Genomic DNA, 15,077 nt, shown 5'->3' on the forward strand with positions numbered 1-15,077 from the left:
AAGTTTTTCCTAATGTCCAACCTAAAATGCTCTTGCTTCAATTTAAGCCCATTGCTTCTTGTCTTATCCTCAGAGGTTAAAGAGAACAATTTTTCTTCCTTGTAACAACCTTTTATGTACTTGAAAACTGTTATCACGTCCCCGTCCCCTCAAGTCTTCTCTTCTCCAGACTAAACAAATCCAGTTTTTTCAATCTTCCATCATAGGTCATGTTTTCTAGACCTTTAATCATTTTTGTTGCTCTTCTCTGGACTTTCTCCAATTTGTCCTCATCTTCCCTGAAATGTGGTTCTCAGAACTGGACATAATACTCCAGTTGAGGCCTTATCAGCTCAGAGTAAACTAGAAGAATTACTTCTCATATCTTGCTTACATCCCAGAATGATGTTTGCCCTTTTTGCAACAGTGTTGTTATACTGTTGATTCATAATTAGCTTGTGATCCACTATAACCGTGAGATCCCTTTCTGCAGTACTCCTTCGTAGGCAGTCATTTCCCATTTTGTATGTGTGCAATTTATTGTTCCTAAGTGGAGTGCTTGGCCTTTGTCCTTAATGAATTTCATCCTATTTACTTCAGACCATTTTCTCCCATTTGTCCAGATCATTTTGAATTTTAATCCTATCCTCCAAAGCACTTGCAACCCCTCCCAGCTTGGTATTGTCCACAAATTTTATAAGTGTACTCTCTATGCCATTAGCCCTGATGAAGATATTGAACAGAACTAAACCCAGGACTTTTCCCTGTGGGACTCCACTCGATATGCCCTTTCATCTGACTGTGAACCACTAATAACTACTCTCTGGGAACTGTTTTCCAACCAGTTATGTGGTTATATTTCCCTAGTTTGTTTATGAGAAGGTCATGCGAGACAGTACCAAAAGCCTTACTAAAGTCAAGATTTACCACATCTACCACTTCCCCACCTACCCACCACAAGGCTTTTTACCCTGTCAAAGAAAGCTATTAGGTTGGTTTGACATGAGTTGTTCTTGACAAATCCATGCTGACTCATATTTATCGCCTTATCTTCCAGGTGTTTGCAAATTGCTTTTGCATAATACCCCATAGACTGGCCCTTGTGTGAATAGCCCTATTGAGCTTCTGGCTTCAGTGGGAGTACTTAGCAAGCATTATTCAGCAAGAGGAAGGGTAGCAGAACTGGTTTCCAAGTTATTTGGAGTTTCAGGGTGCTTTTGTTGACTTGTCTTGTAATAATTTCATACATATTCAAAATGTTTCCCCAACAAGGCTTTACCAAAGGCATTAATAAATACTTAGAGACAGTGTATTGCTAGTAACTAGTTGTAATTACCTCTGCTAAGAGAAAGGTAACCAGTTCTCATGCTTCAGGATGACTGTAGCCAGGGATCAAGTAGGCCTGCGGCCTTTTCTATGTACACATTGCAGAGCTAGACATATGCATTGCAGATAGGTTTGGGTTGCCTCTGATGCATCAGTTGTAGAGGTAGAAATGTTGGAGGGTAGGGATAGAGTCCAGAGTGACCTAGACAAATTGGAGGATTGGGCCAAAAGAAATCTCATGAGGTTCAAGAAGGACAAGTGCAGAGTCCTGCACTTAGGACGGAAGAATCCCATGCACCACTACAGGCTGGGGACTAACTGGCTAAGCAGCAGTTCTGAAGAAAAGGGCCTGGGGATTACAGTGGATGAGAAGCTGGATATGAGTCAGCAGTGTGCCCTTGTTGCCAAGAAGGCTAACGGCATATTGGGCTGCATTAGTAGGAGCATTGCCAGCAGATCAAGGGAAGTGATTATTCCCCTCTATTCAGCACTGGTGAGGCCACATCTGGAGTATTGTGTCCACTACAGAAACGATGTAGACAAATTAGAAAGAGTCCAGCGAAGGGCAACGAAAATTATCAGGGCTGGGGCACATGACTTACGAGGAGAGCCTGAGGGAACTGGGCTGGTTTAATCTGCAGAAGAGATGAGTGAGGGGGGATTTGATAGCAGCCTTCAACTACCTGAAGGGGGGTTCCAAAGAGGATGGAGCTTGGTTGTTCTCAGTGGTGGCAGATGACAGAACAAGGAGCAATGGTCTCAAGTTGCAGTGGGGGAGGTCTAGGTTGGATATTAGAAAACACTATTTTACAGAAGGGTGGTGAAGCACTGGAATGGGTTACCTAGGGAGGGGGTGGAATCTCCATCCTTAGAGGTTTTTAAGGCCTGGCTTGATAAAGCCCTGGTTGGGATGATTTAGTTGGTGTTGGTCCTGCCTTGAGCAGGGGGTTGGACTAGATGACCTCCTGAGGTCTCTTCCAACTCTAATTGTCTATGATTCTATGAATTGTGCCTCAAAGCACTTAAGCATGTGCTTAACTTTAAACATATAAATAGTCCAGTTGTCATCAATGCTTCCTATATGCTCACAGTAAGCACATGCTTAAACACTTTGCCTGATCACTGCAGCACTTGATGGCCAAACAAGCTGATCTGATGTGTTAAGACCTCTGTGCCCATGTTTTAGGTCACTAAATATCTTTTGTAGCCTTATTTTTACCATCTGCTATGCTCTATATCAGTTGACCTGTTCTGTGGGAAACAGCGATAATTTCCCTCTTACAGATTGCTTAAGGAAAGGATAGAAGCAGTTAAGGAGATGAAACGGAAAGTGCAATCAAGTGTGTTGGAGGCGAACTAGAAAGTTTTCAGTAGTATTAACAGCAGCTTATTTCATAAACTGTCATACAGCATTTCCCCAATTACTCTGAAGTCAGCCTGCATAGGTATTAAAAGAAAACATTTAAAGGACCACTAGCTGCAATACACTAGAGAGAGAAAGTGCAGAAAATGAGACTGACAAGGAAGAAGCCTCCAAACTCTGTCAGATAAACTTGATGAAACTTTAATCAGATGATTTAAGAGACAGCATAAACCTTTGCATTTTGAGTTTGTTTTGTTTTGTTTTGTTTTAAACCAGTGTCTTAAATGAATCATCCTATTTGGAACCAGCTTGCTGTTAACATAGACATACACACACATGCACTTACAGGCATAGACACACATGCCCAGCCAAGATTCCTTCAGAATTGGTTTGATGTTGCGCAATTGAGTCAACCTCAGATTTCAGCAACATACTGGGATTTGCAGTACTTATTGGATTGAGGGAAATGTAATAATTTCAGAGCATGTGCCTTAAGATAGCATTAAGCCAATTCTCTACCTTCTTTCAGTCCATTAGACATAAAGTGGATGAGTAGCATTGGCTTGTGCTCCTTCTCAGCAGACTAAGTTGTGAGATATTTTTCACAGACAGTGATTCAGATTCTTCTTCCAGTAACAGCCCTGCAGCCCCATGCAACTTCAGTGGGCGTAGCTGAGAGTAGAATTTAGCCTGCTGTATCCTAGAATAATTAAAATAGGAGATAGAAAAGTCTGGTTGGGCCTGGTTTTTAAAAAGAGCCTTCACAGTTACCAGGCTAGCTGCACCACTGTCACTTCTTGGTCATCTTGAGTGCAGCCCCAACAGGTGTCAGGTCATGGACCCCCACCTCCCCGGGGTGGAACTCTGCAGTTCTCCACTCTCAGACTAGCACCTGGATTTACAGTCCCCTATGTGCCAACCATGACTAACTTAGCAGGTCCAATGGGGGCCAGATCGTGCGGAGTTTCTCTTCGGAAGCCTCCGACGGCATACATTTGCAGTGACACTGAGTCTCCAAAACAAGCCATGATTTATTTTTCCCATGATTTATTTTGCACAACACATAAAGAGGTGGATAACGAAGACTTTCACACATATTGCCTGACCTGAACTTAACCTTGCCATCCATAACTTGGGAGGATCTGGCTTATTTCCCATCTCTGAGTTGGGAGAAACAGCCTGTGCTGGTTGAAGCCTGGTCCCTCTCTCTGAGTGTCTCAGGCCTCTCACTGAAACATCCTGGCCAGTTTCTCTGACCACTTTCCCTTCCTTTCTGCCGGGTTTAGGTTTCCATTAACAGTCAAGTCTATTAGGTCATGTAATGCATCCCTTATTGCCAATGCAGGACTGCTCATCGAACTGTATTTCACACTGATTTGTCCGTTCCACTTTTAAGTGACTCTAACAACAGTAGGGTGACCAGACAGCAAGTGTGAAAAATCGAGACGGGGTGGGGGGTAATTGGCACCTATATAAGAAAAAGCCCCAAATATCAGGACTGTCCCTATAAAATCAGGACATCTGGTCACCTAAACAACAGGGACTTCAAAACTCTCTTATTGTATCTAACCATCAGGATTGTTTGCCAGTACCCCTGGTAACAATTCTTCTCCCTCTTCAGTGTTTGCAGCATTCAAAAACTTGTAGGCACTTATCAAATCCCCCGTTTAGTCTTTTTCTATGCCCATGTATGGTAACAAGTAACATATTCACTTCTCGTTCACATAATGCTTTTTGGCATACATTCCTAGATGCTTTCAAAATCCCCATCCAACATTTTCAGATGGGACTAGTGATTCTGGGTGCCTCAATTTTTGGCTGTTCAACTTGGGGCTCCTTATAGAGGTCTGATTTTCAAAGGCTTGATGCTTAGCACTTTCTACAAATTAGATCCCGTTAAGGTGTCTCAAGTTGGCCTTCAAAAGTTAAGGCTCCCCAAATCATTAGTCATGAATATTAGCTTTTCCTGGACATAACAACATAGGATTCATTATGCCATATAAGACCACTAGTCTGTCTAGTCAGGTAACTTGACTCTATCAGGGGTCTTAACCTAATGATTCATAAGAAGGAATGATATCCCCTTGTTTTTGTAAATTATCTAATAGCACAAGCCTATGTGGGGTGGGATCTCCTTTCTGAATCCCACAAGCAATCGATAAATGCTATGAAGAATGAGATTTGCTTTTTTCTCATAATTTTGGACAAACTTATTCTTTAGTTTTCATGAGTAGCATAACAGTGGGCTAAGGAGCGGCATTTTCCAATGTACATGCTTCAGTTCCCTTAGCAGACCATGGTGAGGCCTCCAAAACCCCCTTGACACGCTGAGAAGTTTCCAGTATTCCCTGCTGCCCTCCATACCCTAATTGCTGAATACTCCCACTACCATTAAGTGGCCTTGTCGTTCCCCTAGCAGTCTGTAAAAATCCACTACGAGCTAAATTCTCAGCTGGTATAAATTGGCATAGCTCCATCAGCTAAGGCTTTGGCTCCAGAATACATTCTCTTCTTAGCTGCCAAGTCTTCCTACTACCCTCATTCATATTAAGTGACTTGACCTCATGCCCAGCTAACCTCAACTCACAAAAATACTGACCCAGATTCCTCCCAAGGGTCATACCGTCCTAATTTCTTCTGACATCTCAAACCTCTGCAGCTCAGTTGTCAAACATTCCCAGTTTCCAGGTGTCTTCTACCTGGAAATCAGATGGCATCTTAAGGGTTAACCCACTCATTTGTTAAACTCTTTTTTTTAAAAGGGAGGGGAGGCACACTTGTATTTTCATATATAATCAAGGTCATTTCCCTTTGTTCACAAAGCTTTCCACACTACAGATGAAAGAATGTCATTACTGGATGGAAATCATGTTATCATACTACTTCCCTGCAAATATGTAAAAGACATGGTGCAAATCCCATTGCTCGTGAATTACATGGGCCGCAAACTGAACCTTCCAAAGCCCATGCATGCCCATTATACAGTTACCCTGTAGCCACAGCATTTTTCAGTGTTTTCAATCTAAAAGTATCAATGGGGATTATGATTTTCATAACACAGATGAAGTTGGTTCTTCACTGGAGGAGTTACTAATCCAGTTAGAATCTGACCTGAGATACAGTTAGGATCTCCAAAGCTAAGCAAGGACAGACTGAATGAATATTTGGATAGGAGACCTCCAAGGAATACCTAAGTGCAAAAGGAAATGACATTGGTGACTAACTAGGGGGCATTCCTGCTTCTGAGTCAATTCTGAACAAATACTCCAGCAGAGTGCTGAGAGTGTCATCTGTTGGGTGAGATGTGAAACTGACTTCTTGCCTTCATTAAAGACCGCAAAGGATGGTTTGAAGAGTAGAGGAGTTTCCCCCCATGTCATGCCCAGACTGCCAGCTGAGTGATTCTGACCCCACCTAAATTCTCCCTGTAGTTTCAGTTAGGTAATATTTTTCTTCCTGTCTAGTTCTAAATTGTCATGTAGATTTGCTGTGTGCTGTTAATAAGTGTCACCCCAGCAGTGGCTGCATTTCAGTGAGTGAACTGTGTAGTTCAATAAAATGGACAGTGCAAGGAGTATTTCCTCATCAAATGATGAATACTTTGGCACTGTTTCCTGTAGAAGGCGCGTGCTGCGTGGTACCCCACAGAAATACATCAGACATAAGGCAACTGAACTTGTGATGAGGTTGAGTGTGCCTTCTAAGAGGTGTGAATTCTCTCACTGCTGTTGAGACTCAGGAGAACTGAGGGTTTGCACCATAGGACACTCTCCATTGACCAGCAATACAGCACCAACTTCAGCCCACACTAAACTAGAAAACATTTATATTTTATCACCCATCTCTTAAATCCAGCTAATAGATAGACAAGTTGTTTAGATGCCTGGGTAAAGGAAAGGGACATGAAATAGCTACCAATCAAGGCATGAGAGAAATCCTTAAAGGGTCAGGATCGAATAAGCATAGAAAGACATCTTATATTTGGCTTTACTCTTTTAATTCTTTCAGTGCCAGGGAATTCATTCTGAGAGCACAAGTACAAAACGCATTTTGGAAAAAAGTTAGGAGCAAAGTAGAGATGGCTTGAAATCCTTTCAGGGTTTTTGGTGTTGAGGGTGTTTTTTTTTTAAGATGAGAAACCTAAGTGATTCAAACTGACATTGCCTAGCACTGAAATACTGCTCATTTTCAACTGACAATACATCGTCTCTCTTCGCTGCATTTGGCCTGACAAATGATAAACTGCAAAGCTACTTTTTTGTTTGTTTGTTTGTTTGACGCTGAACAGCATTCCCTCAACCCCAGCCCTACTGAACAATCTGAGTATGCAGCTGCAACCCTTGGATTCTACCTGGGTGCAGAGTTCTGCGTGAACCAGCAGAAGGAGCTCCAAGTCTGATCACGACTTGTGTAACTGTGTCCCTGTGCCTAGGGAAAAGCAGCGTGACTGCTGTGCCTGGAAATCTTTCCTTATCTATCGATTCTTCCCTTTGCATTTTGAATTCTGTTCACAGAGGCAGCCTGAGATTGCAGCATTCTTCTTTGGAAAGGAGCTTTGCTCATTTTTTCCGGTTAAATTGCAATGGAGTTATGCCTTTGCATATAAAAAAAATCCTTAAAAGACAATTTAGCACACTACTTGAAGTTCTGATGAGGGAGGAAACCAGCTCAGTTCAGATACAAATATATTAACCCTTCGTTCATTCTGAGAACTAGTCTTGTTCTGAGGTTCTGAATATGTTCTGGTAAGTGGGATTTTTTCCCCCACATCCAGTGTTTCACCATGCCCCAAAATACACCGATACCCGAAGAAAGGCCATTCTTGTGGCGTTTTTATCTGCTATTGGAGGTGGCATGTTGAAAACCTCACGAGAGAAGCTACTCTTGTGGGATTGCTGAATTTACTCTGCAGAGCACAAATACTCATATTTGCATGCACACAAATGCAAGGGCAAAATAGCACATGCCTCCATGTCTGTAGCTGTAGTAATTGCTTGCACAAGTTAGACATACAGTTTTGACAGTTTAACCCCTCTTTGCTTTCACCTGGTGCCCAGGGGAGCTGGAGCCAATTTGCCCCTCCTTCTATGCAAATTAGATCAGCCTCAGGACTTCTCTAATTTAGGTAAGCTGTCATGGTCATGGATCGCTGGAACACAGCATGATTTGGCCACATTCCCTCTTTCCCCGTCACACTTCATCTTCTGCCACTACGTGGAGTGAGCCACCAGGGATTATTATAGAGCTGGCTATGCTGGTTCGATACCAGGTGGGAATTTCCCCATGCCACAGGCATCTTCAGATGCTGAGCTAGAGTGTAGATGCCTGAGCAGTCTAATTGGAGGATGGAGGTATCCTGCTGTCTCTTATGATACCCTAGAGCCAAACCATTTAAGATTTGGCCGTGGCCCTCTCTCTCTAATGATGGGGCATCAAGCACTCAGTGGAACTGGCATTCTACTATGCAAGCATCTTACTCACGATTCACATATTTTGAGGTAGGAAAAATAAGCTTGTAAACATATGAGATTAGCAAATCTGATCAAGCATCCAAGAGCCTACCAAAGAGATGTAGGAACCAAATAGATTGTTGTTTTCAGCTTGACTTGGAACACATAACTGTGATGAAGTTGGTTAGGGGTACTAAGTCATGAATCATGCAGCAACTTTTGTCCATGCTAAAAATGAAAAAGGATGACTATACTTCCTGGATTGGATAGAGAGCAATATGAGTAGTAGTATTTGTTATCAGATAAAACAAATGGTCATTTAATTTCTTTGGAGAAATCAGTCCTATTTCCATATTCCTCGTCTCGAAGCACAATTCGAAGAAATCCAGGAAATGTTTCCATTCAGTCTCAAGTCTGGTTGGTTTTTAACCAGCCTTGATTGGTATTTACAATAACAAAGGGGAGTAAATTACTTCTCTTCCCTCTCCAGACATATTAAACTCTTAGCTTTTTATAATGGAAGAACCTATATAATGATGCACCAAGATTAAATGACTGGCAGCTTAGCTTCACAGAATAATGCAGTGCATTTTGTGAGAGTTTAATTCTTTGTCTGTAATTGCTTTGAACATATATCATGCCTCCCATCCCCGGATCCCAAAGCACTGGCACATGAAAGAGTGTGTTTGCTGATAGGTATTGCTGACAACATGCAGAGAATCGAATCTCTCGTATGCCAGTCACTGTGGTATCTAGGTGCTAATTGTAATATTTTGCCTTCTCTGGCACCTCCCACCTGCAGATCTCAAAGCATTTTACAAACATTAATTAATTTAGCTTCATAACCCTCATATGAGGAAGGTGGGTATTGTCCTCATTTTTCAGATGGGGAAACTGATCACAATAGGCTGGCCCACCACCTCCTACAGTATAACTCAGGGGAGCAGAAGATCTCCATAATATTCCCCCCACATTGTTTTATTGGGGGGCTGCCCTACCCACAGAATGAGTAGCAAGTTCTGCAGGCAACAGAGGGGATCTGCAGAAGGCCAGAACTTTCTGCATTTGCTTCAAAGCTCTGATGTTCCCTCTGCTCTCCCCTGCTTCCTGGCAGTGTAGCTTCCATTTTATCACACTGCCCAAGGACTTTGCTTAAGAAGGGAATTACCCTTCATGGATGGTCTCAGCAAGAAGGAAGTATAACCAGTGGCCATATTACCTTTCCCTGGTAATCTCCACAGGCATAGTGATGGTTGTCCTCTAAGCCCCACCATCATCAGTTCAGGGCTACCCACCCTCTACCTTCCCCACAACCACCCATTTGGATCCCAGTTCCATAGAGCATCGTCTGCAGGGTTCTGTGTCTTAAAGACAGTGGACCCCTTACCCCTTCTGCAGCAGAGGAGGCCCTCTCTGGCCCAGAGAGATTGTAATTTGCTCAGGGTCACATGGAAATTATGTGACAGAGCTAGTAATAGACACCAGGACTTCAGACTCACTGTATTATACTTCAGCCACAAAACCATCCTTTCTTTGGAATACCTCGCCTTGGAGATAGGACTGGGAAGTTAGCAGTCAGTGACTCTTATGAGATTCCCAGTACTTTCTGGTTTAGAAGCTGAAACCAGGCTGGTGAATTTAAAACAAGCCATTAGGGAAAAGTCCCACAGGACTTAGCAGAGGAAGCAATAACTTCTGCCTTTTGAAACCAACAAATGAAATTCTGTAGAAGAGGTACAGTTCTCTGCAGTGTAACAATTCTATAGACAAGACTTCACTTTTTCCGTAATAGAGTGATTTCTAGATAACCCTATCTAATGGTTCTATAGTGCTCGCTTGCTTAAATTATATAGGACTTTTCCATAAGAGAAAAGCAAAACTCCACCAAAACAAAGTAATTGATCTTTCTCAAATCTCTAGCTTGCTAGTTTAGGTTGCATTTGGCGTGAGGGTTTAAATTAGTTGCGAATTTCATCCCTAGAATTGCCTTCTACTGCTCGTGTCCCCATTGGTTGGGGCCTTGGTTTTTAAAGCTGTAGCAAGTAATATCATGAGTACGTTTTTTGACCCAACTGAACTCTGACTGACCTCTTTCTTTTTCCCTTCCCCACCATCAATGCAGGTGTCAGCTACTCCAGGTCGGTTCCTCCAGCCTATCCACCACCCCAGGATCCATTAAATCAGGGACAATACATGGTGACAGATGGCATATCCCAGTCCCAGGTCTTCGAGTTCACCGAACCCAAACGCAGCCAGTCACCATTCTGGCAAAATTTCAGCAGGTTAACGCCATTCAAAAAATAATACCTAGAGTGAGATGGAGAATTTTAAAATAAAAATTTTAAAAAATTAAAAATAAAAATAAATAAATAAAATTATATTTATAGATGGACCTTTTTTCGGAGAAGCACTGTTGCAATTAAAAATAATTATATATATACACACACATATATATATCTATCTATATATATATATATATATAGAAGGACCAAAAACTTTTTTGTTGTTGTTTTTGGGAAGCAAACTACTACTAGATACTAGGAAGCACCAATGACTTCTACTCATGGGCCCAATTTTATTTTATTTAATTGGTCAGACAACATCATTTTTTCTCTTCATTTTTTTTTTGTCCAACTTGTCATTGTCTCTCCAGGACGATTTCTTGCTCGTTGTCAGTTTGTCACCGAAGTTCCTTACAGGCCACATTGGTGTATATTTTATTTTATTTATGCCTTTTATTTTTCTATTTTAGAGGTGAGGAAGATCTCTGGTCCCTTCTCCCTTTGCTCCCCCCACCCCTTGACTGTCCCCAGACGACTTTTTTCAATGAACAGCATTTTCCCCCAGCATTCTCTGTTCTGAGTCGTTTCAGTCTGGGTGTGCTCTGTTGTGCACTGTGATTTGCTGCTCAGTACTTCTATTGCTTAACTGTTTTTATAGGTGTTCTTGGGCCGGGGGGGGGTGTAAACAAATAAAAGGGGGGAACAGATCTTTATTATGTGAGAGATGAGTTCTATTCAACTGATTTGTTGCATCTTTAAACTGTGTTTCATTTCAATGCTGTGTGTTTCAATCACACTTGCCCTTCCCAGTAATGTCAAAAGAGAACAATGGGGGCTTGTTTTGTATTTTATTTTATTTTATTTTATTTATTTTCTCCGGAGATTTTTTTTAGCTGAGAAATTACCCTGTGAGATGTCCAGTACTAGCTTTTTCCTACATAAAGATGACAGATGTTTTAAAATTGGTTGATGGCTTCATGTCCTGCATTCTAGGTAGAGAAAATATAGTTATTGAACACAGACAAAATGGCCAGTTTTCTTTATGCAGGAAATAGCTCAGAGGACCCATTTCCCTCTCCCCCCCCCCCCCACCCCACCCCCACACACAAGCAGCATCACTGTTGTGAACCATTGATTACAGTTTACAGGAGCAACGCTCCTAGATGTAACAGCCATTGCTGTACTTGCTTTCTGGTCTGTTACATTTTATTTGCCTTGAGCCCCAAACATTCGCTGACAATGATGACCTATTAGGTTAAGGATCATTGCTTAAGTAATCAAAAACATTGACTCAACATTTAATGCCTCCAACCTGTGGAAGAGGTTGGAGATTGCCTTTCAGAACAGATTGCACTGAAATCAGTGTCTGAGAAGTCTTGCCATGTGACCAGGACTACATCTCCAAATGTAGATCAGCAATCAGACTAGTCTAAACTGCAGCAATGGTTCAGCAAACTTGCACCATTGTCAATAGGCTGCACAGTAATTAGTTAACCTCTCTGTGTCTCTTTCTCTCTCTCACTCTGTATTCAGAGCTGCATTTTAAATGATGCCTCCTACAATTTCACCCTCAGATTTTAACCCTCAAACACATTAGTTTGCATATACAGAAGCCTGCAGTTCGGCTCACAAAACAGATCATTGCACTCACAAATACCTTTTTGCTTGGGCAGATGTGGACATTTTGCTCACATAAAAAGGTGTACGTGAAAATTGTGCAGGTGCTGTTCTGTAGGCTCCTTTGAAAACGTGGGGCGAAATGATCCAAACTCTAATTTGTATTGACTCTTTTCTTTTGAATCTTATCTGCCATCCAAGCAAATCAGGCTAGCTACCGGTACGGAGAAATACATGGTGCGGGGCACAGATTTAATTTTTCACCTGAAAAATAAGAACCTGTGAAGACCACCAGTGAATTATTTCAATATTTCCATGCAGTTTATTCTCTAGTAGGGCTAGAGCAAGCACTGAGATAAAGGCACCATGCCATGTTATAAGGACGTGACCATATTTCCTATCTAAAGCACAAAGATTATCTCAGCACTTTCTTTGCTACTTGACAAAATACAAATAAGCAGAAAAGAAAGTCTAGTATTTTAAAGAGAGGAAGGCTGCCCCCGATACGTAAATGATATACAGTAGGCAAGAAAAGAAAAAGTCAAATCAGGAGGCAAACCAATTTTTTTTACCACAAACATTTTTTAAATACTCATTTGTATTTCTGCATTTTTTTATGGTTAACAGCTCAGATTTTAATACAGAATATGTGGCAATTATTATTTTTGTTTGTTTAATAGGATGGGTGTTTAGAGAAGTGAATGAGATGATTCCTCAAAAGTTGTAACATAAAGGATGAAACAAAACTTCTTACAATTTCTGAATGGCTGGAGAGAGAGACACAGAGAGAGAAAGATTAGCGCCTCCGTGTCAATATGATGAAAATAACACCTGTACCTTTGCCTTTTTAATTGCTTAGGGGAGAAAAGTAACAAGCATATTAGTTAAGCCTGTTCATTTACTGTTTTATGCCTCTGAGAGTGAGAATGAAACCTCCATTATTTTTATGAGAAGATGCTTCCTTAATATTCAGCACTAGAAAAAAGAAACAACATGGCCACCCCATTATTTGCATCATAAATCAAGATTCCCTTGATCTGACAAGGCCACTTGTTGGACTCACAGCTTTTTGCTTACATGCAAAACCAAAACAAAATAGCTTTGCTAACTTTAAACTACCTGCACCAAAGCCAAGCAGCAGGTAAAGCAGATGCAGGCCCATGTTCCAGAGCAAAGCGAGGTTGGCCTTCAATCATGGCATTCAAGAAAGCTCTTCCCATCCATAAGTTGCCAAGGTGCTGCAAGAAATGAAGCATTAATAGAAAGATGAACCAGCAATGGGTCCCGCTTTTACTTACTTATTAATTATGGAATAGAGAGCTGGGTTGGGCAGCCTTGTATACTTGAAAGCTCCAGAAACACTTTAGCTCTGATCAAATTGGGGGCGATTTTTGACTTAGCATATTATATAGATTTTCATTTCAATGCCAGACAAGAGGAACCCACATACCGTTCCATGGGCAATAGAACAAGAGAGTTGTAACAGACTTAGATGTACACAGAATTTCTCCAGCTGAAACTATATATATATATAATATAAAAAACCTCCTCTTCCATAGATAAATGATGCGCATTACCCCTTGACCTAGCAGAGGATGTAAGTTCAAGACTTTTGCCTCCCCTCTCCCCGCTCCAAAAGATAAAACAAGAACCAACCTAGGTGCATCTAACAGTTGTAAATAGAAAATAATACATAGAAAAATATATTTGAAATCTGTTTCAGTTCTTGGATGGGCACTAGCCATCCACTGCAATGTTGATAGTACACTGTGGTGCTTTGGGTTTCTGGTTTTGTTCTCTTTATGCTCTGTCATTTTTTCATTGCAGCTACATTTCAGGGAACATGTATATTTAGTAGCTTTTGTAAGTTCTGCATGGCATCACCAAGCTTATTTTTCCTTGAGAAGATCAAAAGAGTCCAGAGGAGTTTAAAGGCACTATGATGATGCGGACTTGTAGCAGAGAATAAAAAAAAACAATCAAGGTTTTTAAAATACAAGTTTGAAGCCAAATACTGATATTTTAGTGCTTTTGAGGTTTTAACAGTATGGGTAAAAAAATGGATTTTGGTAACCCAGCTGATCCACACTTGCCAGTTTTATTATTTTGTTTATATTGAACTGTTTGACTCTGTCAAACAAGTGTCTAAGTTGTGTGTATAAAACAAAACAAAAAAAAGTGTTGAAAAAAAGTGTTGTAAAAACACTGAGCCTTATGAAAATATTTATGGAGTTAAATAAAAAGAAATGAAAAGGCACCTGAAGGCATTTTTAAATCATTTTCCTCGCAGAGTGGTCTTACTCTTTTCCCCAAAGATGTGCAAGAATTGTCTGGATGGGGGGCTGGTTTATCAGCAAAGCAGCCAGTAAGCAATTCATATAGAGCCAGAAAAGGGGTTGGAGTGTCTCCGGAAAAATAACCAGCAGAGAATCCTGTGGCACCTTATAGACTAACAGACGTTTTGGAGCGTGAGCTTTCGTGGGTGAATACCCACATAACCCACACTCCTTGCCCATATTCTCCACTGAACTGAGCTGAAACAATTGATTAAGGAGGAGAGATTCAATTCTTACAAAATACTGGATTTCAAGTCTGATTCTGCATTAAGTAGAGTTTAGGGGGAGTCTTTCCCAGAAACATTGTTTTAAATGAAGGTTTTGATTACTAAATTCTGGTCAACTTTAAACAAAAAAGAAAGGCCACAAAATTCACCCAACAGACATCAAGTTGCTGATACATTGGTGTTAACATAAGAAAAATCCCTGAGAATATTGATAGTATAGCACGGGCAGTATTTTTCTGAGCAAGAAGCCAGTGCCTCTGTCCTTCCCTGTCCCTCTTCTCCCCTGCTACCTCCCCCCACAAATCCATTACAAATGTTGGCTCAAAAAAATGTGACCACATTCTCAACTTGGTCTTCCCTGGAAGTGAAAGGAGATGGTGACCCTCAAGAAGAAACAGGAAGTCACACAGTGCGCACTCCAGAGACACCCTGATGTTTCTCAGGGGAAGACAAGAGGCCTGAATTAGTATCAAAAATTTGTTTGCAGTTAAGACAAC

General features: G+C 41.2%; 1 protein-coding gene across 8 annotated transcripts in view; it reads left to right on the top strand.

Annotated features, from left to right (window-relative positions):
- ARHGEF9 (Cdc42 guanine nucleotide exchange factor 9) overlaps positions 1-14,267 on the top strand; it is a 319,664-nt gene extending 305,397 nt beyond the window's left edge. For 6 of the 8 annotated variants that reach the window (XM_075068778.1, XM_032771806.2, XM_032771805.2 and 3 more), the window contains one exon: positions 10,241-11,481. In XM_075068778.1, the coding sequence (XP_074924879.1) occupies positions 10,241-10,422 (182 nt within the window). In that variant the 3' untranslated portion in view covers positions 10,423-11,481. Of the gene's footprint in view, positions 1-10,240; positions 11,482-12,697 lie in introns of those variants that run through there. The other 2 variants (XM_032771801.2, XM_075068779.1) reach the window with 2 other exon arrangements.
- Positions 14,268-15,077: the final 810 nt, after the last annotated feature.

The sequence above is a fragment of the Chelonoidis abingdonii genome, chromosome 8, assembly GCF_003597395.2.
Source record: "Chelonoidis abingdonii isolate Lonesome George chromosome 8, CheloAbing_2.0, whole genome shotgun sequence".
Taxonomy (NCBI): Eukaryota; Metazoa; Chordata; order Testudines; family Testudinidae; genus Chelonoidis; species Chelonoidis abingdonii.